At 48.4% G+C, this 25,879-nt stretch overlaps 1 protein-coding gene across 2 annotated transcripts in view; it reads left to right on the top strand.

The window, feature by feature from the left end:
- The window catches only part of DNAH1 (dynein axonemal heavy chain 1), an 87,845-nt gene extending 62,089 nt beyond the window's left edge, over positions 1 to 25,756 (top strand). The window contains exons 46-58 of one of the 2 annotated variants that reach the window (XM_034774979.1): positions 1,590 to 1,786; positions 2,046 to 2,190; positions 5,042 to 5,200; positions 5,753 to 5,884; positions 8,556 to 8,726; positions 9,240 to 9,419; positions 10,166 to 10,342; positions 12,308 to 12,478; positions 14,595 to 14,725; positions 15,447 to 15,591; positions 23,151 to 23,357; positions 24,167 to 24,401; positions 25,463 to 25,756. In XM_034774979.1, coding sequence (XP_034630870.1) covers positions 1,590 to 1,786; positions 2,046 to 2,190; positions 5,042 to 5,200; positions 5,753 to 5,884; positions 8,556 to 8,726; positions 9,240 to 9,419; positions 10,166 to 10,342; positions 12,308 to 12,478; positions 14,595 to 14,725; positions 15,447 to 15,591; positions 23,151 to 23,357; positions 24,167 to 24,401; positions 25,463 to 25,584 — 2,172 coding nt within the window. In that variant the 3' untranslated portion in view covers positions 25,585 to 25,756. Of the gene's footprint in view, positions 1 to 1,589; positions 1,787 to 2,045; positions 2,191 to 4,992; positions 5,201 to 5,752; positions 5,885 to 8,555; positions 8,727 to 9,239; positions 9,420 to 10,165; positions 10,343 to 12,307; positions 12,479 to 14,594; positions 14,726 to 15,446; positions 15,592 to 23,150; positions 23,358 to 24,166; positions 24,402 to 25,462 lie in introns of those variants that run through there. The other variant, XR_004646371.1, reaches the window with a different exon arrangement.
- Positions 25,757 to 25,879: the final 123 nt, after the last annotated feature.

The raw sequence follows: 25,879 nt of genomic DNA, 5'->3' as shown, positions 1-25,879 counted from the left end.
GGATTATCTGTCCAAGTTTCTATTCATAAGGGAAGAGTTACTCATCCTGGTCATCTGTTAGGTTGATGTTCTGAATCTTCCAAATGTTCATACATCAAAACAGGAGTTCAATCTCCAGGGGTCTCTTCTAGGTAATTTAGTCTACAACACACACCTTTCTCCAGTATTTGGCTGTGACAAAAATGAAGGGAATTCAGGGTGATCGATTCTGGCTCATCATGGATGATCTGTCCCATTAAAACAGTTTTTCAGTGCTTCACAAGAGGATTGGCAGATGGTAGAGTGTCTTACCACGCTTAAATAACCAGGGTTATGCAAGGGTTGGGCTTTCATACAGAGTTTTGCTTCCAGAAAGATCAAGATGAATCTGGCTAAAGAGAAGGGATTTTACAGAAAATGGGCTAACCAAAATAAGACTAAGTATCAGATGGGTAGCCATGTTAGTCTGTATCCACAAAAACAACAAGAAGTCTTAAAGACTAACAGATTTATTTGGGTGAAAGCTTATGCCCAAATAAATCTGTTAGTCTTTAAGGTGCCACTGGACTCCTCAAAATAGGACTTGCGGCTTTCTTTCCAGGTTAGATGTCAGTGTCCTTCCTTTTCTTGCCTTGTTAATTAGCTTTCTGCTTTAGGCATTGCTGCTGAGTGAACGTTACAGTGGACCCCCTTGTGCCGCAATCAGATCCCAAACCACCTCATCTGCTCATAAAACAGGACTCTGTCGCAGGGAATTAACCACCCATTTGCCGATCCTGTTGTAGGGTCTCTAGGGAATGTAGTAGACTTTCTCAAATCCTAGAGAGATGAGGATTGAGATGCATTGACAGAGCACTGTGGAGGAAATCTAATGATCTGATCCTGTGACTATATAGTCAGATCTGTCACTTACCACATGCATCTGTTAGATTGGAACAGTAAGGCAGGGAAACACAGCATTAAGTTACTGTAAGACTTTGTTTCTTTAACATAGTGTTAGTGCTGTGGGATGTTGCTATTGCTGCTGGTTTTGGGGGCTCCTGTGTACTTGGCGGCAGCAGCAAAGAGTGCAGCTTGCTGATTCAGCAGACCTCAATGTGATTTTTCTTTATGAATACCAGGCTTGGTTCGGTGGCAAAGGCGATCAGCCAGGTTTATTGTCAGCAAAGCACGGTACTTGCGCCCTGTGCTGCAGGTCACAGGGACACTTAACACATGTATGCCTGTCACAAGGTAAAGGCTCAGTCAGCATAACAGGATGCTGTCCCCTACACTGATACAAAGATGCCCCTCCTGTGACTTCTCCTTTTATACATTGATATGAACAAGTTACATATTACTTTCCATGTGTCATTACTATCCTGTATCTTGTACCTGCTCATTCAAACAAAATGTCCTCTCACGCCAGGAATGTGCTTACTTGGTTAGCTAATATGTGGTGTGTTGCTATTCTGCCAAGGGCAGGCCTACTTTGGTTCACCTCCTTTGGTTCATACTGTTCTTCATGCCCCAGCAAGGCCACACGCAGTAGTGACTGTGTCCCACAGTATGACGCTGAGATCTTCAAGGCCGAACAGGCTGGCTGTAAATGTGTGCTGTGTGGTCCACAGGACGAATGGCGTTACCTCCTGTCTGGAGGTGCCATTAAAACGATGAGAGAGAACCCAGCTCCCGAGTGGCTGTATGAGAGAGCGTGGGGTGACATCTTGGCCTTAACCAACCTGAAGAGTTTCTCCAGCTTTGCGGATGATTTTATTGACAATATCCAGGAGTTCCGTGCAATTTTTGACAGTACTGAGCCGCACAGGTGAGTCCTTCACCCCTTAACTGTGGATCTGAATTCTGTCTCTGCATGGTGGGCAGAACAGACCCTTCTCCCACAATAATACAGCCATATTGCCAGGAAAAAGAATCACTAAAATCCAGGCACTGACCACACATGACCTCAGAAAATCCTGGTGCATATTCACTTGGTTTTAGGAGACTTGTTTTCCTTGGGCTGATGTATTTGGCATCTGTTCCATCCCCAGAGTGTAACCCAAAGTCAGCATGTGATTCTCTTGCAGAGAGCCCCTGCCTGGGAAGTGGGACAGCACGCTGGACTCCTTCCAGAAGCTGCTGCCTCTACGCTGCCTGCGAGGGGATAAGGTCACCAATGCCATGCAGGATTTTGTGGCCATGAATCTGGACCAGCGCTTTATCGAACCGCAGGTAACTGCCCAAGATAATGCCATGGCAGAAGGCATTTCCATTGAGAATGGATGGGAATGATGCAAACCGACTGCGCGCTGCCCTTGATCACCCCAGCCAGGCTAGCGGCAGATGCTGATTTAGCTGTAAATGGATACTTTACAACATCCCTTGTTTAAATAATGCCTAGCTCTTATACAGCACTTTTCATCAATAGATCTCAAAACCCTTTGTAAAGCAGGTCAGTATCATTATCTCCATTTTGCAGATGGGTAAACTGAGGCATTGAGCAGTGAGGTGACTTGGCCAAGGCCGACAGGCCAGTGGCAGAGCCACGCATAGAATCCAGGCCTCTTGAGTCCCAGTCCAGTGCTCTATCCACCAGCCACACTGTCTGTACTCACTGAGTATTGGGTGGTGATGGATCCACCCACTGCCCTTTAACCTCAGAATTACTCTTAATCTGGAACTAATAACCATACACTGAAAACTACCCAGTACAGGGGTGGCAAACCTTTTGGCCCGAGGGCCACATCGGAGAATAGAAATTGTATGGAGGGACATGAATGCTCACAAAATTGGGGTTCGGATGTGGGAGGGGGTTTGGGCTCTGGGGTGGGGCTGGGGATGAGAGGTTTGGGGTGTAGGAGGGTGCTCCGGGCTGGGATTGAGGGGTTTAGAGAGTGAGAGGGGGATCAGGGCTGGAGCAGAGGGTGGGGCATGGGGAGAGGCTCAGGGGTGCGGCCCCAGACCCAGCGTCCTGGCCAAACCGCGTGGTGCGGGCCTGAGCTAGCGCCCCGGCCGGAGTGGGGCCACACCACGTGGTGCAGCCCCCGACCCAGCGCCCCGGCTGGAGTGGGGTCGAGCCACGTGGTGCAGCCCCCGACCCAGCGCTCCGGCCGGAGTGGGGCTGAGCCATGTGGTGCAGCCCCGACCCTGCGCCCTGGGGGCTGGCTTAAAATGGCTCGTGGGCCGGATCCAACCCGCAGGCCATAGTTTGCCCACCCTTGACCCAGTAGGATCAAAGGAAGAGAGGAGGCATGGCTGGAGGTTACAGTGGAGGTTAGGAAGGCAGAAGGCTTAGATTCTGTTCTCCACTTTGCTCTGAGAACTTGAGCACATCACTGGAACGATGTGTGCCTCAGTTTCCCCAGCTGGAAAAGGTAGGTACTTGCCAGCCTTTTGAAAGCCATGTGGGAGAGGTGGGTGAAAGATGCCATAGAAATGCAAAGCAGCATCGTCATTGTCAACATTGTGCAGAGCAGAGTTTTCCAATGCAGCATCCGTAATAGATCACTTGGAAGTGCAAAGCAGCATTTAGGCATGTACAGTCTTGTCTACACTAGAAAGCTGTAGTGCTTTAACTACACCAGGATAATGACCCTCCCTAGTGTAGTTGCATTTATACCATTATGAAGTTGCTTTATACTATAGCTGTTCTCATATAGGAAGGGAAATAACCTATACAGCTACAAGGCTTCTTCATACCAATATAGCTGCATCCATACTATGGGTCGTGCTGATCTAACTTAAGGTACGTCTACTATTATGGCTGTGCATAGAGTAGAGACACTGCGTGCCCAGCTAACACAGGTATAGATAGCAGTCTAGGCAGTGAGGCCCAGCTTAGGCGAGGAGAATAAGTGCCTTACACGCCTGAACTATTAGGGTCTGTACTTTATATAGCTTTCTACGCACCCAAGCAACACCTTCCCCATCTACATTGCTACTGTTAGCAGTGTAGTGTCCTACTGCTGGAGCCTTTCTCCTCTGCCTCCCCTCTGCTGGAGGGTTTCACTGCAATGTGCAGCCGTACGTGTAGTACCTGTACACTATCGGCTGCCAGAAGTGTAGACATAGCCTAGATCTGTAAATAATCATACCCCTAACTGCCCTAGTTATACCAGGACATCTTTCCGATGTACAGCAGGTCTTAGTAGCTGGTTTATGCACCTGATGCCAGTCAGCAACCAAAGGTGGGATTTTAACATCTTATGAGAAGTATCCCCATATTTACAAATTGGGCCCCCAGTGTCAAAGCCCTGGCAGAGCCAAGGGTAGCAGACTAAGAAGCAGTCATTACATATCGTCTGCTTGCTAGTTTTAACATCGAGCAGTTCAAACCACCCTTTCGAGAGCATTCTGTAAAGAGAATGCAGGAATTCCCATTTGTCAGCCAATGGCTTCCATTTGATTAGGGTAAAAGAGACGTGTCTGGGCAGAAGTGTGTGGGTAGCTGTCTGCCTGCCAAATGCACCATTTTAAACCAGTTACACATCGGGCCACAATCTTCAAATATGGCTGCCCAGAGTTAGGCACCTAAATCCATATAAAAGGGGCTGGATTTTCAGAGGGGCTTCAGTGGTGGTACCAAGCAGTGATTCACTGGAGGCAACAGGAGGAGGAGATCAATGGCTCCTGGAGCATATGGTGGTGGAAGACATTGCCCACAGGGTGAGTGAGAGTGACTGATGCAGGGAAAGGAGGAAGGAGTTAGAATGGATAATTAAGAAATGGAAGGGGACCAACGCTCTGATCCAAAACCCACCACAATCAATGGAGAGACTCCCTTTGGCTTCCTTGAGCTTTGGATCAGGCTCCCAGGGATACAGTGGCAAATAAGTTAAAAAAGGAGGAAGTGAAGGCCTCTGCACTCGGCCTCCTGAAGCATTATCTGGGTCGAAGACCTGTCTCTAGAACAGCTTATTTCCACTCATTGGGCTAACTGTGATTCCTGAGGACAGACATGACAGTGAACGTAGGGGCAGAGGCAAGGCCGTTGGACCTGAGAGAATGCCTTCTCCCTTTGCTTGCCCTCACCAGCGCAGGTCATCAGATATTACTCTGAGCGAGAAGCCTTCCTGTCTTTCAGACTTCAGATCTCACTGCAGTGTTCAAAGAGTCCACCTCTACTACGCCTCTGATATTCGTGCTCTCACCTGGGACAGACCCAGCTGCTGATCTTTACAAATTTGCTGAAGAAACAAAGTTCTCCAAGAAGCTGTCAGCTATTTCCCTGGGCCAGGGTCAGGTAATTCACTGGTTCCACTTCATTCATTCTGAGCAATATAGTCATCTCAGTACACAAGGGTTTACTCTAGGAAAACCAAAGCCTAGCTCACCATTCTGAAAACGCCCCCTTTGGTCCCAGCCAGTCGCAGAGGTTCCTAGTGGCTTGAGAGACTCATTCAGCAGCAACATTCACTCACATTTCTTCAATGGCTTAGAAATGCCTCTAGTTGGATGTTTGTAGTTTCTCTCTCCGATTCTCTTTTGGAGCAGATTTTTTTTTTTTTTTTAAAACCTTCATTATAAAAGCACGTGGAAAGCAAAACTAACTTCAGGCATAGACTTAACTGTGGCCTATGTCCCTCTTATATTGTTAAGATGCTTTTCTGAGACACTGGTTTGGTTGGAATTTTGCCATTTGGTTTATGCGGGCATCAGACCAACAGTTGAGTGGAAAAGTAGCTTAAATGGTTTGAATGTCTTTGAGCACTGATGTCATATGCAGTCATTCTAACAAACAATATAGCATACAGTAGGTATGGTAAAGTTGGGGAATTTTGGTTTTCTTCCTTAGGGTCCCCGAGCCGAGGCTATGATGCGAAGTGCTATGGAACGTGGGAAGTGGGTCTTCTTCCAGAACTGCCACTTAGCCCCAAGCTGGATGCCTTCGCTGGAGAGACTCATAGAGAGCATCAATCCTGACAAGGTTACACAAACACACACATGGATGTTCTCCTTGAATTTCAGCCTGGTGTTTTATTCCACAGCTTTACCCAGTTTCCTCTGGACCAGGAAGGAGACTATCTTATCCTGTGATCTTTTTTCCCACACCCATTCAGTGTGGGCAGGGTTAGTTGCCTATTTGGTAGGATGTGCTCACCAGTCCCATGATGCACTGCTGCCCTGTGCACACCTCCTCCTCCAGCCCAATGTTAACAATTCTTAACACTTACCTTTTCATATATCAACTCAGGACCATCACTTCGATGGCACTATAATTGCTCCTCCTCCGCCAGTCCAGTTAAGTACCTTCCCTCCGTTATCACCTTCCCAGTTCCACTCGCTGTATCCATCCCATTGATGGAACATTGCACTGGTGTCCTGGTCACTCATTTGCCTTGTGCTTGAAGCCATCACCCCTTTACTGTCATAATCACTGGCTGACGTTTCCAGCCTGGAGTTGAAGCTTCTATCTTACACCAACCCTCTTAAGGAAATTACAGATGTTACTGACCTGATGGAGGAATGATGGCCAGTCCTTGTCACTCTAGAGCTTTCTTCTCTCTTCAGAGAGCCTCTCCAATGACAAAGAGCTGCCTGGGTTGGCTAGAGAGTGGGTAGTAGCTTACAACACTACAAGGAGCACAATAGCAGGAGGCCCATGTCCAGTGGAAAAGCCTCCAGTGGATCTGTTTAGTCTACAAGCCTGGACCCATTTTGGGCACTAAGGGGAAACCCAGCAGCTAGAAAAATGTAATTGTTACCACGTTAGGCACATATCCTGTGGTCATCACTAAGGGGGCTGTAGGAGCTGGAAGCAGTTTTTCTATATCCCGTAATGTTTAAATGTTATCAGGCATCCAATATGAAAAGAATCATAAAATCACAGAAAGGACCATAACTCATCGAAACATGGCTTAATTTTGAGCAAAATGAGCAGGAAGCTTAATTGATAATGCAACTATGTACTCAAAATAGTACAGTTTGGGAAAGTTTGGGAAATATTTAGCTCCAGTGATTTTATGCATTTTCCCGTACTTTTGTGCCATTGGTTATGACAATATGAGCTTGTTTCCACCATGTAATGCATCAAAATATTTGCCATTGTTGTAGAGTGGACTGATTTGAGAAAAAAAATTCTGTCTGCGATTTTTAGGAAGCTATGCAGATAAGAAGACACCTACCTCCTAATATAAGACATATTTTTGCTCAACCGGAGACCAGTTTAAAGCACACATGTTACAACTGTAATTATCTACTTATTGAATGCAGCAATACATGTAAACTACTTATATAACAGAAATGACTCCTAGTAGAAGGACTGTAGAATGTCTTGTATAAATATATCATCTGAATAACAAAATATAACCATACATTCTTATATAACCCTACATCTAACTATGAGCTACTGAATGTCTAATGCAACACCCCCTCGAGTTATATTTACTCACAAAAGTAGCCACAGTAATCGGCAGATAGTTGAAACATTTCTACTCCCCCACAGAATCTGTATCCAATGCATTCAATACTCTGTTGCTACTCTCATCACTCACTGTAGCATACATCGGAGCACACCAAGTCTTCCTGTGGCATTTGCAGCTCCTTGTTGCACGGGTACTCTCAAAGCCACGTTGCACAAAGACGAGGATGACTTCTGGAGCAGGTGGTGGCACCGTCATTTTAGGAACAAGATGTCCTGTGCTATCTATCCCCAATCCAATGTATGTGTGACTGATAAATTGCATGTTCCAGGAGCTGCCTGACAGAGGCCATTACTGGTGGCAGTTTCTCACTTGTTTTGTTCTTCTGAGCAAACAGCTTGCACCCACCTTATCCAGAAATGCTTGCTTCTTACCACAGTCTAGTACAGATACCAGTGAGCCATAGGCTGCTCACTGAAAAAGCTGCATTTGGGTTGGACTGCAGTTACCTACCTTCGAATCTTGCTAGTGATACTGAGCAGGGACTACTTCATTCACCCACTGCTTGGTTCTTCATTAACTCTCTAGTTAGGTCAGGTCTGTCCATGTCATGAATTCAAAGTAGTAGTCCTAATTTGTGAAGCCATCAACAGGCAGAGATGTAGCTATCTCCTAAACTGTCATATTATCTTTGATGACTGACTGTGTCTGAGTGTTTCTGCTCTTTGCCCTCAAACTGCTCACACGTGATACAGAAAAACTGCACCATTTCCAGCAGCTACTTCCACCCTCGTGATGACCACCAGAGATATGCCCACCATGTGACAGCAATAGAATTTTTCTAGCTGATGGATTACCCTACTTTATTAATAAAAACCCATTTTAAAATCTGGAAGGCAGCTTATTGCATTGTATTAGAACTTTGGGCGATAACAATGTGCCACACATCTTGGTATCTAACTGGGATAGGTCTGCTCGTCAACAGAAAAGCCTTTCATGCGGCTGGGTAGTTGAGCGGGGCATCTCTGCTGAAAGAGTTTTCAGTGGTTCTGAGCACAGGGAATCTCGGGAGAAATGGTTCCCTCTGGAGAGGTTTGTTCCATCTGAGTTGGGAAGAGCATTGCCTGGTAGTGAGGGAGGAGGACCTCCAGTTAAGAAGGCTTCCACTAAACTTCCTTAGTAAACAGGTATCTTAAACTTAACCTCAGCGCACTTACAATCCCTTTAATTGTCTAGGTGCACCGTGACTTTCGCCTTTGGCTCACCAGTTTACCCAGTAACCAGTTCCCAGTGTCCATCCTCCAGAATGGCTCCAAGATGACCATTGAGCCGCCCCGAGGGGTCAAGGCTAATCTGCTGAAGTCCTACATTAGCCTGAGTGATGACTTCCTGAACTCCTGCTCCAAGGTAAGAACCAAGTCCTTTCCCCCAGCTCTCTGCCTGGACCACTTGGCTAGACTCATTCTTCCTGCTGCCATTGGATCATTGAGGAGCACACTGGTTTTGTAGAGCCTTATGGGCTGAGTGTCCGTCTCCTGGCATGGCACCTCAGCAATATGGGTTCCATCACATATTTCAAACAGCAGGAACTCTGGGGCCTTTTGGAAATATTGTGGCCTACCTTTTCAAACTGGGATGTCTACAATTCACCCTCATATCCATATTTAGAATCATAACTTTAGACACTCATGTTTGAAAATGTTGGTCCATGACTTTCCCAAATGGCATAGCCAGAGCCAATATTCCATACCTTTGGGCTGGGCTCCTTGTCAGCCTTCTGAAATCAGCAGGTTGGGCACTTTAGCTTTCCAGCTTTCCACCTGCTGATGTGCCTAAGAGCATACATATCTCATCCAAAAAGAGAGAGCCAACCACTAGTCAAATAACACTTGCTCCTCTTATTGTCCCCATGTCCTGTAGATCTCCGAGTTTAAGGCATTGCTGCTATCACTTTGCCTGTTCCATGGTAATGCCCTGGAGCGGCGGAAGTTTGGGCCACTGGGGTTCAATATCCCATACGAGTTCACGGATGGAGACCTCCGCATCTGCATCAGCCAGCTAAAGATGTTCTTGGACGAATATGCAGACATCCCGTACAAGGTGGGAATGGAGAGCTGGTCTGCCTTACCTCTGAATGGGCGCTGGAGAGGTTACTGGTGCATAAGGAGGCTGCATGTACTCTGTTGTGAGTGTGGGAACTCTACACAGCTGGGAAAGTCCAGGGAAGCAGTATAGTGTGTGATAACGAGGGGGGCATCATTGAAGGTGTGTGGAGACAACCTAGGAGACGTTGGTTAGAGAACTAAGATTTCAGAAGCTCGATCTGCCTGTGTGTTCAGTTTCAGCCCCTCTGACTGTTGTGGAAAGTTGCATGGAATTGTTTGCAGTCTCACACAAATCCAGCAGCAGCAAAATATACAAGCCCTTATTTGCCCTGCGGAACCTGCATGGAATGTCATAACTCCCATTGCATGGGCCAGCTCCATTCTTTGCCATCCCTGGGCTTCTGGTGGGCCCCTATGTTCGCCATGGAGACCAGAGGACTGGAGTGCCCCCTGAAATGATTGCCCTACCACCCACAATTCCAAAAACCATACAAATTTAAAGATATTGCATGTAGTAGTGTATATTCCTACCATTGCAGGGTTGTTCCCAGCAGTAATTTCCCTCATGCTATGGACTAGAAATTTATAACAGACCATGCAACAAAATAGACTTTCCCAAAGATTTACCAAGTCATCCTTCACTTCCTTTCTTGTGAGATTCAAGTTCATGTCCCAGCTTAACATTTGCAACGAGTTTTTTGGGGTAGGATGTTGCTTCTAAGGTAACATTTTCCTTTGCAGGTTCTGAAGTATACAGCTGGCGAGATCAATTATGGAGGCCGAGTGACAGATGATTGGGACAGGCGATGCATCATGAATATATTAGAAGATTTCTACAAGCCGGAAGTTCTAACTGAGGATTTTGCTTATTCTGAGTCAGGGATCTACAGGCAGATCAGCACCACCTATGATCTTAATGTAAGTACTCAGCTCGTAAACCCACATGTTCTCCTAGCCTCACAGGCACAGAGCAGAAAGCTAAATAGAACCTGGAGACTCCAAATGTGAGATCATCTTCTGGAAGAATGTGATATTGTCCAGGTGAATTAGCAAAAAGTACAAGGTAATAAAAGCCTGCAAATCCGCTTTTATCTGACTCTGTACCTGCATCTCACAGCAAGAGAATCAACGTAGATTGTAAGCTCTGTGAGGCAGGACTGTCTTTGTCTGTGTTTGTACAGCCCCTAGCACACTGGGCTCCTAGGCACTACCACAATACAAATAATAATGATGTAAAAGTATGTCCAGCTGCACAATAGAAGACTTTCTACTGAGGACTTCTGATGGCAATAGAAGTGACATGAGTGATTCTGCAGTAGCTTGTAACTATTGTCAGAATCCCCAAAGTAAGACTCTACCCTTATACAGTGGTGATCTGGAGCCGGTTCACACCGGTTCGCGTGAACCGGTTGTTAAATTTAGAAGCCGGTTTAGAACTGGTTGTTAAAGGGGTGGGTAAACTATGTGGCCCGCGGGACCGTCCTGTCCAGCCCGCCTGAGCTCTCGGCTGGGGAGGCTCCCCTGGCCCCTCCCCCGCCTTCCCCCCTCTCGCAGAGCCTCAGGGTGCCTCCTGCCAATTTGAGCGGCATGGTAAGGGGGTGGGGCTGTGAGCTCCAGCGGGCCGCGTGGCATCCATACACGCTGCCCTGAGCAGCATGGTAAGGGGGCTGGGCCGGAGTTGGGAGGAGGGGTTGGATAAGGGGCAGGGAGCAGTTGGAGGGGGCAGAGGTTCTGGGGGGGGCAGTCAGGGGACGGGGAATGGGGGGCTTGGGTAGGCGTGGGAGTTCCAGGGGTCTGTCGGGATGGTGGTGGATGGGGTCGGGGCAGTCAGGGGACAGGGAGTGGGACGAGTTGGGTAGGGGGTAGGGTCCTGGGGAGCAGTTAGGGGTGGGGGTCTCAAGAGGTGGCGGTCAGGGGACAAGGAGTGAGGGGGGTTGATGGGTTGCGGGTTCTGAGGGGGGGCAGTCGGGGACAGGATGTGCGTTGGGGTCAGATGTGGGGACAGGCACGTGGGGCTTGTACTCACCGGGCGGTTTCCTACTGGGTCTTCGGCAGCACTGAAGGACCCGCCGCCGAAAACCCAGAGCAAGTGAAGGCACACACACACACCCCACTGCCGCCGAAGTGCCGCTGAGAACCCGGTAGGGAACCAGTTATTAGGATTTTGGGAACTCATCACTGCTCTTATAATATGTAGTTTGAGTATAGATTATTATCTAATACCACCCGAAGTGGACACAGAGTGGAACCCTTACCAGAATTAGCCTACAGCTTTTGACACTTGCTTGTCTATCTTGATGAGTGTACGCAGTGGTGGTGTAGCTGTGTCAGTCCCAGGATATTAGAGAGACAAGGTGAGTTAAGTAATATCTTTATTGGATCCACTTCTTTTGGGGAGAGAGACAGAGCTCTGCATGGCTCGAAAGCTGGTCTCTCTCCCCAACAGAAGTTGGTCCAATAAAAGATACCTCACCCACCTTGTCTCTTTAATGAGTGTATGTGCTGCTTCTCCAGATCGCTGCGCTCACATCCCTTCTCCTTTAGTGCAGAGCCGAGCTCCACCCCACATACAGTATTCTCCTCAGCTTCCCTCCCAGGTCAGCCCTTCATCACTCTTGTTACCATTCTCTGACTCCTCTCCCATCCCCTTTCTGGTGCTAGGGCATCCCAAACTAGCCACGTCTGACAACATTCTGTTGGTTCATCACCATGAAAGATACGGGGCTGTATAAAAGCCAGGAAGTCCAAAGGCATGTGTCATATTCCTCTCCTCTTTCAAACTCTGCTGGGCCAATAACCATCAGAATATAGCCATGCTGTTTCTCCCTCCTCCCTCCCAATGCACACTCCTCACCTCAAATCTTGTGGCTGATTTCACTCTAGGGATACATCCAATACATCAAGAGTCTGCCACTCAATGACAGCCCGGAGATATTCAGCTTACATGACAATGCCAACATCACCTTTGCTCAGAACGAGACCTTTGCCCTGCTCGGGGCCATCATTCAGCTGCAGCCAAAGACGTCCACCTCAGGAGGCCGCGGCAGGGAGGAGGTGTGTAGACAGGGTCGCTGGGCTTGCCATGCGCTCAGTGTAACATATACTGCTCTGTGGTTTGAATTGCTATGTGGGACAGAGAAAGGTAAAGCCCGCCCTCCACTGGTTACTGCTGCCTACTACAGCCATATTCCCTCTAGCTAGATTTTACAAGGCAAGCAGGATCAGGTCTAGTCAGTCCTTAGAGGGAAGGTCCTTCGCTCCTGCTCCACAAGGAAAACCCAGGAGCTACAAGACGTGCTATTAGTGAGTCAGTAGGTGGCACTCTTCTCCCTGACTCAGGACTGAAGGTAGGGTGCTCTGCAACTCGAGGTAGCATTCAGAAACTATAAAATAGTGGCCTGACCCCTTCTGCTCATTAAAAACCACATGGCATTTTGCGCAGGGGCATTAGCCTTTGTGTCCTGGTCTGGGGATGTGTAACTCCCTTGGTAGTTTCCACAGGATAGTGTTCTTCACATCCTGACTGGAACAGTTGTTTAGCATTGCTGAGCACTGCTAAAGCTTTGTTGCCTACCATTCCTAAAGACATGGGGGAGGCTTTCCTATTCTGGGATCATGTAGGCATTGTGCACGTGGAGCGAAAGCAGCTCTGGGATGGTGGGAAGTGTTGATTATAGGGATGGAATGTAGTTCCCTTCCCATTACACCCTTATTGGGAATGAGATTCCCTAAAAGATCTGGCAGGAAGCTGGGTAGTCGTGTAACAGCTGATTTTGAGTTAGGGCTTCCAGTGGGGTTAGTGCACTGTATTTCAACAAGAAAATGTCCTCTCCTACACACAGCTGTGATATCAATTCAGCTGGATGAGTCTGTGCCACCTCCTGGTGGATGAGAGAACAACATAATAAAAGGCGCTAAATACGTAGGCCCAGATCCTCAAAGGTATGTATGTAATGTGATGGGGCAAGGCCAGATGGCTACAGTAAAGTAATGAGGAACAGGTATGTTAGCCCCAGGCTAAACAAATTCCTGGTACCGTGGTAACCAAATGGCAGTTGCTCCAGGTTAATCAAGCCACCTGGGGCAAATTAAGATCCTTCTAGAAGGCAGTGGAGATAACTAGGTTGATTGGGATACCTGAAGCCAATCAAGGACCGGCTGGAACTAGTTAAAAGCCTCCCAGTTAGTCAGTGAGGTGCGGGTGTCAGGAGCTATAGGAGGGAGCTGTGCTCTTGGAGAAACGGAGCAGTACAAATCTATATCAGGTGCAAGGAAGGAGGCCCTGAGGTAATTGTGAAGAAGATATTGAGTGGCGGCTGCTGTGGGGAAGTGGCCCAGGGAATTGTACACGTCCTATTTCCAAAAAGTCAGCTTCCATAGCTGCTAATTTTAGGGTCCCTGGGCTGGAGCCCGGAGTAGAGGGCGGGCCTGGGCTCCCCCCTCCCCTCCCTGATTAATCACTGATACTGGGAGACAACAGAGACTGTGCGAGGGAGGGTTGCTTCTCCTCACCTCCCTTGCTGGCTTATGGTGAAAATGGCTCAGTAGACTGTGACCCTTGCCTCTAGAGAGAGAATGGCTATGTGGAGGGTCACAGTGAGCCTCTGAGGCTAGCAAAATCCGTCAGGAAATGCAGGACCCATGGAGTCAAGGACAGAACTTTGTCACAGTACCTAGCTCTAGACCTGAAGAAGAGCTCTGTGTATCTTGAAAACTTGTCTCTCTCACCAACAGAAGCTGGTCCAATAAAAGATATTTCCTCCATCTCAAGTTGCTCAGTGTCTCAAGCCACTCTTGGCAGCCATCCTTTCCTTTGCATGTGGTCTATCACCGCAAATACTTTGCCTTAATTTCCCCAGCAAGCCTGTCCATTGAGCTCCTCAAGGAGTCCCCTCAAGGATGACCTTTAGACAGTGTCAGGGAGAGGCCTTTACTTTGCAACTCAAGAATTCCCGCCTCAGGGAGCATTTTTTGGCGGAAATAACCAGCAGCAAAGTTACTGCTAACCCCATGTGTAAGTCTGGCCCCAGGGAACAGAAGCGATTCATTTCCCCTTTGACCTTGGTCAGACTCATTCCTTCTGCTGACAAGTTAAGAAGGCCTCTGAAGTTCTCTACCCAGAAGCCATTTCCAGAGCAGCTTCTCATGCCTTGTTCCATCTGCTTTCTAGCTTGTAGAGGAGACATCAAAGGACATCTTGAAGAAGGTCCCTGACCCCATTAACGTGCAGGAGGTGATGCTGAAATACCCGGTGCTGTACGAGGAGTCCATGAACACAGTGCTGGTGCAGGAGGTGATCAGGTAAAGCTCTTACTCACACCCAGCCTTCCAGTCTGCAGGTACACACCTCCTCTACAGAACCACTAGGGGAACTGGCATGTGAGCTTCGGCCCCCAGTGGGAAAGGATATGGCTACGCAGGCTCTCAGAGCAGCCATTCCTGGAGAGGGGAAAGCAGCAACTTAGCCCCTTTTCAGATGGTCCTTGTGGAAGGTACCAAGTGCCTTTTGCACCACATGTGGTGAGACTGGAGTTCCATGTTGATTAGGTTCAGATGTTACCTTAGTGACAACAGATAGGGCCTACAGCCTTAAAATCCCACCTGTCCTGCAGGGATCGAGTGTCTTTTCAATACAGGAACTCCAGGTTATTCAGTGGAATTCATCCTGCAGTTGAAGTTTGAAGGTTCAAAGACATAAAAGAACCACGTAGACAAGAGGTGTCATTTATCGGAGAGAACTTACTACAAGTTCCCATTGTTAGCTGAGCATTCTGGTAGGGTCAGAGTTTAGAGACATTTTCCATGCTCTTCAAAAGTCTCTCTGGGTTGGGGCTGCAGGCCAGAAGGCCACATTCCAGTAGGACTAAAGTCACGCAGCACATCAGAAGGGCGTTGTTTTTACGCATTGATGGTGATGGTCTCATTCCTCAGCATTGGAAGACCTCAGCCAGTGTTCATAAATCACGGTCTTGGATTGCTCTGCTCCTTCCCCAGAACTCCTATCTTACTCTTTGTTGCTCAGGTACAATCGGCTGCTGGAAGTAATTGCACAGACACTGCAGGATTTGCTGAAAGCTCTCAAGGGCCTGGTGGTGATGTCATCCCAGTTGGAGCTCATGGCCAACAGCCTGTTCAACAATATCGTTCCAGAGCTCTGGAATGCCAAGGTACGCATCCATTTGCCTGTTCAGGAGCATTGGCTCATCAGGTTTTGAACATCACCTGCATGGTCCTTCCTTCGTAGTGAAGCAGCTCAGGACTTGAACAAAGGAGACTTAAGAGCTGGCACAGGGGTCAATGAAACTAGAACTTCCCCATTAGAAGGGTTCTGATCCTGATCCTGTTACATACTGAAATGAATTAGTGGGTCTTATGCTAGTCTTCAGTGGGCTCTGATCCACACCAAAAAAACCATCCCACAGTATGACATGCATACCTTGGGCTGAAAATGCAGGCATGTTGCAGGTCAAGATTGAGGTGCACAAGCAGAGCTTTACAAATAGGTTTGCAAGTCTTACCGCCCTCTTAGGGTATGTCTACACTACGAAATTAGGTTGAATTTATAGAAGCCGTTTTTATAGAAATCGGTTTTATACGTCGATTGTGTGTGTCCCCACATAAAATGCTCTAAGTGCATTAAGTCGGTGGACCGCGTCCACAGTACCGAGGCTAGCGTCGACTTCCGGAGCGTTGCACTGTGGGTAGCTATCCCACAGTTCCCTCAGTCTCCGCCGCCCATTGGAATTCTGGGTTGAGATCCCAATGCCTGATGATGCAAAAACAGTGTCGCCGGGAGTTCTGGGTACATGTCGTCAGGCCCCTCCCCCTCCGTCAGAGCAATGGCAGACAATCGATTTGCGCCTTTTTATCTGGCTTACCTGTGCAGACAACATACCACGGCAAGCATGGAGCCTGCTCAGCTCACCGTCACCATATGTCATCTGGGTGCCGGCAGACATGGTACTGCATTGCTACACAGCAGCAGCTCCTTGCCTTTTGGCAGTAGATGGTGCAGTATGACTGGTAGCCATCGTCGGCTATCTGGGTGCTGGCAGACATGGGGCTGCATTGCTACACAGCAGCAGCTCCTTGCCTTTTGGCAGTAGATGGTGTATTACGATTGATATCCGTCATCGTCATATTCCTCAGTGAGTTCAATCAGAGGCACCTGGGCAGACATGTTTTGTCTCCTGGAGACTCAGTCCTGCTGGCAGTCCTATTGAACCGTTTTGATGATGATGGCTAGCAGTCGTAGTACAGCATCTTCTGCCAAGCACCCAGAAGATGCCGATGGCTATCAGTCATGCTGCACCATCTGCTGCCAGCTTAAGATGTAAAAAATAGATGGACCAGATTTGTTCTGTATTCATTTGCTTCCCCCTCCCTCCGTGAAATCAACGGCCTGTTAAACCCAGGGTTTTGAGTTCAATCTTTGGGGGGGCCATTCTGTGTGACAGTTGTTTGTGTTTCTCCCTGATGCACAGCCACCTTTGTTGATTTTAATTCCCTGGACCTGTAAGCCATGTCGTCACTCGCCCCTCCCTCCCTCCCTCCGTCAGACAATAGTTTCGTGCCTTTTTTCAGCCCAGACGCCATAGCACTGGGATCATGGAGCCCGCTCTGATCACCGCGGCAATTATGAGCACTATGAACACCACGCGCATTGTCATGGAGTATATGCAGAGCCAGAACATGCCAAAGCAAAACCAGGCGAGGAGGCGATTGCAGTGATTGCAGCACGGTGACGAGAGTGATGAGGAAATTGACATGGACATAGACCTCTCACAAAGTACAGGCCCCAGCAATGTACAAATCATGGTGTTACTGGGCCAGGTTCATGGTGTGGAACGCCGATTCTGGGCCTGGGAAACAAGTACAGACTGGTGGGACCACATCGTGTTGCAGGTGTGGGACGATTCCCAGTGGCTGCGAAACTTTTGCATGCGTAAGGGCACTTTCATGGAACTTTGTGACTTGCTGTCCCCTGCCCTGAAGCACCAGAATACCAGGATGAGAGCAGCCCTCACAGTTGAGAAGCGAGTGGCGATAGCCCTGTGGAAGCTTGCAACGCCAGACAGCTACTGATCAGTCGGGAATCAACTTGGAGTGGGCAAATCTACTGTGGGGGCTGCTGTGATCCAAGTAGCCAACGCACTCAAAGACCTGCTGATATCAAGGGTAGTGACTCTGGGAAACATGCAGGTCATAGTGGATGGCTTTGCTGCAATGGGATTCCCAAACTGTGGTGGGGCGATAGATGGAATCTATATCCCTATCTTGTCACTGGAACACCAAGCCACCGAGTACATAAACCGCAAGGGGTACTTTTCAATGCTGCTGCAAGCCCTGGTGGATCACAAGGGACGTTTCACTAACATCAACGTAGGATGGCGGGGAAAGGTACATGATGCTCGCGTCTTCAGGAACTCTGGTCTGTTTCAAAAGCTGGAGGAGGAGACTTTCTTCCCGGACCAGAAAATAACCGTTGGGGATGTTGAAATGCCTATCGTTATCCTGGGGACCCAGCCTACCCCTTAATGCCATGGCTCATGAAGCCGTACACAGGCAGCCGGGACAGTAGTCAGGACCTGTTCAACTATAGACTGAGCAAGTGCCGAATGGTGGTGGAATGTGCATTTGGATGTTTAAAAGCGCGCTGGCGCAGTTTACTGACTCGCACAGACCTGAGCGAAGCCAATATTCCAATTGTTATTGCTGCTTGTTGTGTGCTCCACAATATCTGTGAGAGTAAGGGGGAGACATTTATGGCAGGGTGGGAGGTTGAGGCAAATCGCCTGGCCGCTGATTACGCGCAACCAGACACCAGGGCGGTTAGAAGAGTACAGCAGGGCGCGGTGCGCATCAGAGAAGCTTTGAAAATGAGTTTTGTGACTGGCCAGGCTATGGTGTGAAATTTATGTTTGTTTCTCCTTGATGAACCCTCCGCCCTCCCCCCCCGGTTCACTCTACTTCCCTGTAAACCAACCACCCTCCCCTCCCCCGTCCGAGCACCGCTTGCAGAGGCAATAAAGTCATTGTTACTTCTCATTCATGCATTCTTTATTAATTCATCACACAACTAGGGGGATAACTGCCAAGGTAGCCCGGGAGGGGTGGGAGAGGAGGGAAGGAAAAGGACACACTGCAGTTTAAAACTTTAAAACTTTAACACTTATTGAAGGCCAGCCTTCTGATGCTCAGGCAATCATCTGGGGTGGAGTGACTGGATGGCCGGAGGCCCCCCCACCGCGTTCTTGGGCGTCTGGGTGAGGAGGCTATGGAACTTGGGGAGAAGGGCTGTTGGTTACACAGGGGCTGTAGTGGTGGTCTCTGCTCCTGATGCCTTTCCTGCAGCTCAACCATACGCTGGAGCATATCAGTTTGTCAAGTATCAGAGGATAGCCGTGTTAGTCTGTATCTACAAAAACAACAAGGAGTCTGGTGGCACCTTAAAGACTAACAGATATATATATGTTGCATCCGAAGAAGTGAGGTTTTTACTCACAAAAGCTTATGCCCAAATAAATCTGTTAGTCTTTAAGGTGCCACCAGACTCCTTGTTGTTTTCATATCAGTTTGATGCTCCAGCAGCCAGAGCATAGACTCTTGCCTTCCGTCAGCAAGCTGATGCCACCTATCCTCTTCAGCCCGCCACTTGCTCTCTTCAGCCCGCGATTCAGCCCGCCACCTCTCCTCTCATTCATATTGTGCTTTTTTGCAGTCTGACATTGACTGCCTCCATGCATTCTGCTGTGCTCTGTCAGTGTGGGAGGACAGCTGGAGCTCCGAGAACATATCATCCCGAGTCTGCCATTTTCTCCTTCTAATCTTCACTAGCCTCTGTGAAGGAGAAACATTTGCAGCTGGTGGAGGAGAAGGGAGAAGTGGTTAAAAAAGACACATTTTAGAGAACAATGGGTACACTCTTTCACGTTAAATTTTACTGTTCACATTACACAGCACATGTGCTTTTGTTACAAGGTCGCATTTTTCCTCTTATATTGAGGGCCTGCCAGTTCGGTGTGAGAGATCACTCACGCAGTGCCAGGCAACAGATTTCGGCTTGCAGGCAGCCATGGTAAGCCACAGTCTTTTGACTTTTTTAACCTTCTTAACATGTGGGAATGGTTTCAAACAGTAGCACCCTCATTTCCCATACCAAGCACCCATTGGGTTGGCCATTTAAAATGGGTTTTCAATGTAAAAGGAGGGGCTGCAGTTTCCGGGTTAACATAAAGCACAAACCCAAGTAAACCCCCCACCCCACACACACACCCAATTCTCTGGGATGATCACTTCACCCCTCCCCCCCCACCGCGTGGCTAACAGCGGGGAACATTTCTGTTCAGCCGAGCAGGAATGGGCACCTCTGAATGTCCCCTTAATAAAATCACTGCATTTCAACCAGGTGACCATGAATGATATCATTCTCCTGAGGATAACAAAGGGAGATAAGGAATGGATGTTGTCTGCATGCCAGCAAACACCGGGACCATACGCTGCCATGCTTTGTTATGCAATGATTCCAGACTACGTGCTACTGGCCTGGCGTGGTAAAGTGTCCTACCATGGTGGACGGGATAAGGCAGTCCTCCCCAGAAACCTTTTGCAAAGGCTTTGGGAGTACGTGAAGGGGAGCTTTCTGGAGATGTCCCTGGAGGATTTCCGCTCCATCCCCATAGACGTTAACAGACTTTTCCAGTAGCTGTACTGGCCACGATTGCCAGGGCAAATTAATCATTGATCATTAAACACGCTTGCTTTTAAACCATGTGTATTATTTACAAAGGTACACTCACCAGAGGTCCCTTATGTGCCCTCAGGGTCTGGGAGCATGCCTTGGGTGAGTTCGGGGGTTACTGGTTCCAGGTCCAGAGTGATAAACATATCCTGGCTGTTGGGGAAACCGGTTTCTCCGCTTCCTTGCTGTGAGCTATCTTCATTGTCTTCATCATCATCTTCCTCGTACCCCGAACCCGCTTCCCTGTTGTGTGATTCTCCATTGATGGAGTCAAAGCACACGGTTGGGGTAGTGGTGGCTGCACCCCCTAGCATGGCATGCAGCTCCGCGTAGAAGCGGCATGTTCGTGGCTCTGCCCCGGACCTTCCGTTTGCCTCTCTGGCTTTGTGGTAGGCTTGCCTTAGCTCCTTAATTTTCACGCGGCACTGCTGTGCGTCCCTGTTATGGCCTCTGTCCTTCATGGCCTTTGAGACTTTTTCTAATATTTTGCCATTTCGTTTACTGCTACGGAGTTCAGCTAGTAGTGATTCGTCTCCCCATATGGCAAACAGATCCCGTACCTCCCGTTCTGTCCATGCTGGAGCTCTTTTGCGATCCTGGGACTCCATCATGGTTATCGGTGGTGATGAGCTCTGCGTGGTCACCTGTGCTCTCCACGCTGGGCAAACAGGAAATGAAATTCAAAAGTTTGCGGGCTTTTCCTGTCTACCTGGTCAGTGCATCTGTGTTGAGAGTGCTGTCCCTAGTGGTCACAATGAAGCACTGTGGGATAGCTCCCGGAGGCCAATAAAGTCGAATTCCGTCCACATTACCCCAAATCCGACCCGCAAAGGCCGATTTTAGCACTAGTCCCCTCGTCGGAGGTGGAGTAAAGAAACCAGTTTAAAGGGCCCTTTAAGTCGAAAAAAAGGGCTTCGTCGTGTGGACGTGTCCAGGCTTAATTCAATTTAACGCTGCTAAATTCGACCTAAACTCATAGTGTAGACCAGGCCTTAGTCCAGCTTAGGCATTTGCAGCTATTTCTCTACTAAGTCCCACATTTACCTCTTAAGAATATAAGAACGGCCAGACCAAAGGTCCATCTAGCTCAGTATCCTTCCGACAGTGGATAATGCCAGGTGCCCCTGCGGGAATGACCAGAACAGGTAATCATTAAGTGATCCATCCCCTGTCGCTCATTCCCAGCTTCTGGCAAACAGAGGCTAGGGACACCATCCTTGCCCATCCTGGCTAATAGCCATTGATGGACCTATCCTCCATGAACTCATCTAGTTCTTTTTTTAACTTTGCTATAGTCTTGGCCTTCACAACATCCACTGGCAAAGAGTTCCACAGGTGTGTTGTGTGAAGAAATATTTCCTTTTGTTTGTTTTAAACCTGCTGCCTATTAATTTCATTTGGTGGCCCCTAGTTCTTATGTTATGAAAAGGAGTAAATACACTTCCTTATTTACTTTCTCCACACCAGTCATGCTTTTATAGACCTCAATCATATCCCCCACTTAGTTGTCTCTTTTCCAAGCTGAAAAGTCCCAAGCTTCTCTCTCCTCACAGAAGCTGTTCCATACCCCTAATCATTTTTGTTCCCCTTTTTTGAATCTTTTCCAGTTCCAATATGTTTTTGAGATGGGGTTACCACATCTGCACGCAGTAGTCAAGATGTGGGCGTACCATTGATTTATTTAGGGCAATATGATATTTTCTGTCTTATTATCTATCCCTTTATTAATGATTCCCAACATTCGGTTCACTTTTTTGACTGCTGCTGCACATTGAGTGGATGTTTTCAGAGAACTATCCACAATGACTCCAAGATTTCTTTTTTGAGTGGTAACAGCTCATTTAGACCCCATCATTTTTTATGTATAGTTGGGATTATTTTGTCCAATGTGCATTACTTTGCATTTATCAACATTGAATTTCAGCTGCCGTTTTGTTGCCTAGTCACATAGTTTTGTGGGATCCCTTTGTAGCTCTTCACAGTCTGCTTGGGCCTTAACTATCTTGAGTAGTTTTGTATCATCTGCAGATTTTGTCACCTCACTGTTTACTCCTTTTTCCAGATCATTCATGAATATGTGGAGTAGTACTGGTCCCAGTACAGACCCCTACAGGGGATAGCACTATTTACCTCTCTCAATTCTGAAAATTTACCATTTCCTATCACTTAACCAGTTACTAATCCACGAGAGGACCTTCTCTCTTATCCCATGACTGCTTACTTTGCTTAAGAGCCTTTGGTGAGGGACCTTGTCAAAGGCAAATGGTCTGCCATGTTTTGAAAAGCAGCAGGACTCTTTTATCTTGTGGTTCCCTATGGAAAGAACCCAAATCACCGAGAACCTTGACACATGCCCATTCTTCAGCACCTTGGCATTACTTATTATACCTGCTTGGAATTGGCTCAGCCTATCAGAGGGCAGGGATGCTCCCTAAATATCCATGTACAGTGGCAGTTACTCAGATATGCAATTCCCAGCTGGGACAGGTTGTGGGAGTCTTATTTGCATAAAATCACTGTACAGTTATTTCTCAGCCCAAAACTATGTGAGTCTCTGCACTCTGATTGACTGGTGGGCACTAGCTGGAGGGCAGGGATTTGCATAATCACTGTATGGTTGTTTCCTAAGAACTATACAGTGAATATGCAAATCTGTCTACTCCAAATGGAAATGGAAACGGAAACACTGCACCCTGTGAGAAGCAGAAAGCATCCAGATTGGGAGGGGGGGGTTAATAGTGTGCACAGCCTAGACCCTGGCACAAAGGCCCACCTCCTAGCTTTTTTGAAGCAATCCCTTCCCTACCCCTACAGGCGCTGGTCTGGACAGGAAACAGGGCCTTTTTCAAGACACCCCTTCCCCACTAGCCTCTTGTGGGTTGGTTGGCTGCAGAATACAAGCAGCAGGTGCAGCCTATTACTGGTGACTGAACTAGTATGAGGATTTAGGACAGCACAAAGCTCTCCCTTCTTGGTCTCCTGCAGGCATACCCATCCCTGAAGCCCTTGGCCTCCTGGGTTAATGACCTGCTGCAGCGGATTGACTTCCTGCAACGATGGATCACTAAGGGGATCCCGCCTGTATTCTGGATCAGTGGCTTCTTCTTCCCCCAAGCCTTTCTCACAGGGACGCTGCAGAACTTTGCCAGGAAATCAATCGTCTCCATCGATACCATTGCGTTTGACTTTCAGGTCAGTGTCCTGGGGGAGTTACGCTGAATCGGCACTGGCTGGCTCTCCAGCAGTAGGAACCAAACTCAAGGAGAGTAGAGACCCACATCCCTTTGACACCACTGCCTAACAGGTCAGCCATGGAGCACTACAGCTGTGTGCATCACCTAGCCTGGAGTGCTAACTGTAGACTGCCCTTCGCATACCACTCAGGCTACACTACGTTTAACTGACTTTTGGAACTTAGGGCTCCAGCGGGGGGTGGGGAGGGGGGTGGGAGGAAGAATGCTTGTCCGTCCCATCTTGCCTTGTTGGAAGAGCCCAGGGACAAATCCCAAACACACTCCTCCAAAAAGCCTCAGCACATGGGCCCAAAAGCCTGACTTAGGCGTTTTAGCCACCACCTGCTGAGAGCAAGCAGTGCCCCACTGTGGCATTTATATGTATGTGCACCCACATTTTCACACCCCCTCCACTGCAGGGCCTGGTTTCAGAGCTGCCAACTACCCCAGCTTCCATTGACTGTGGTGAGAGTTGTGCATGCTCAGTATTCCTGAAAATCTCAAGCTGGAGCCTGAAAGTCAGGCGTCCCCTGGGGCTGTTTATGGCCACCATTTTCAGAGCCTTTTATGAATGGGACTGACTGGCTGGAACACAGCCCCTCCTGGGAAGCAGCACAGCTGTTAGGAGCAGGAAGTTTACACTAGTTCCTGGTGCTAGCTGGCGGTGGGGTGGGGTGGAGGGTGTGTGCGCTCAGTTAGGAGTTGATCACTGTCCTGATGCTTAGTGGTGGGCCTCTTGTGACATTCTGCTCTTCCTCGGGCCGTTAGGTGATGAGAGAGTCAGTGAACGAGCTGGCCCAGCGTCCCATCCAGGGTTGTTATATTCATGGCCTGTTTCTGGAAGGCGCTCGCTGGGATCCCCTCTCCTTTCAGCTAGCAGAGTCACGCCCCAAGGAGCTTTACACAGAGATGGCAGTGATCTGGCTCGTCCCTGTTCCCAACCGCAAACCTCCAACCACGGGCTTCTACCTGTGCCCAATCTACAAGACGCTCACTCGAGCAGGTAAGGAGGCCAGAGAGGGCTCCCAAAGTAAAGGCTGGCCTGGCAGCTAGCCCCCACCTCCTGCAAGGGGAGGTACTCAAGCCCCTGTGTTTCCTTCGAGAGACAAACCTGAACTCTGCTACTGGAGAGGAGAAACCCCCTTTCAGCAGTGCTCACAGGGTCAGGCTGTGACAGTATTAAAAGGTAACCCGGCCCCCGGTGTGGAAAAACTCTCACCCAAATAAGGGAACTGCACTAGCACCTAGTGAGATAAAGCAGCAACTGACAGGTATAGGCTCTTTCTCCTTCAATGCAGGGCTAGTGTTCATGCTCAACGATCCTGGCAAGATGACACTATATTACAGCTCTCCTGTGAACGATAGACCTGGTTCCTGCTGGCCCCATTGACATGAATGGCAGGATATGCATGGATGACAGGGCGACCCAATTTCTTAGATATGTAATAACAGCCTTGGTTGGGCTGCTTTATTATATATGCTCCAGAATATGCAGGCAGAACCTATTGGGGTGATGCTAACAGAACAAGCAGGAGTATTTTCTTATCAAGCAGAACCTTATCCATTGACCACGGCCCATCCCAGCCCTCAAGATGCATTTCTTTGCCCGTATCTTCCCTAATAAATATACCTGGTGCTGTGTTTTAATACATTTTAAAAAGCCTTCCAAGGCAAGACACGACACGCCACTGCCTACACTTCTCCCGCTCAGCCCTCAGGAGAGGATAGGAGAACCAGTATGTGCTAGATGTATCATCAGGTTGCTTAATACACTCCTAGAGGATGCTTAACTAGCACAGTGATGAGTGCTGTATAAAAACCAATACAGGACAGTACTTTCCCATCTCATCTGCAGAAACATTACTAAATGACTGGCTCGAGACCCATTGTAGGCAGAATAGTACAAGAACAGGATGCTCCTACAGTAACTTTGATGCTAGAGCAGCCCCCACTTGTCCATGAGTCACAGCAGGGGGTGAGAGGGATGAGAGTTTTTTTCCATGTATAGAAACTTACCAGCCCCGGGTTCATGTTCTAATACAGCTGTACCTGTTTCCATTACAGGGACATTGTCAACAACAGGTCATTCTACCAATTATGTGATTGCGGTGGAGATCCCCAGCAGTAAACTCCAGAGGCACTGGATCAAACGGGGCGTAGCCCTGATCTGTGCGCTAGACTTCTAGGAAGCCATAGCAGCAAGGGGTCTGCGCACCAAGGCACAGTTGTACTGTGTATTTGTATGCACTGCTTGGTTAGTGCCATCAACTAGGGCTAGAACAGGCTTGTAATTAAACCCTGCTCTGGCTGCCCCTGCCTCTCAGAGCTCTTGTTTAGTTGTCATAAATAAAGAAGCTGTTCTATATTTTGTGCTTGTTTCTTCTAAGCAGGTGCCCCCCTCTTCTCCTACTAGTGTTTAAACTAGGCAGCAGCTCAAGTCAAGGGCCAGGAAATGCAGAGACCAGCATGGTTCCCACTGCA

This window comes from Trachemys scripta, chromosome 7, assembly GCF_013100865.1.
Source record: "Trachemys scripta elegans isolate TJP31775 chromosome 7, CAS_Tse_1.0, whole genome shotgun sequence".
NCBI classification, from domain to species: Eukaryota; Metazoa; Chordata; order Testudines; family Emydidae; genus Trachemys; species Trachemys scripta.
This window is presented reverse-complemented; position numbering and strand designations above follow the sequence as displayed.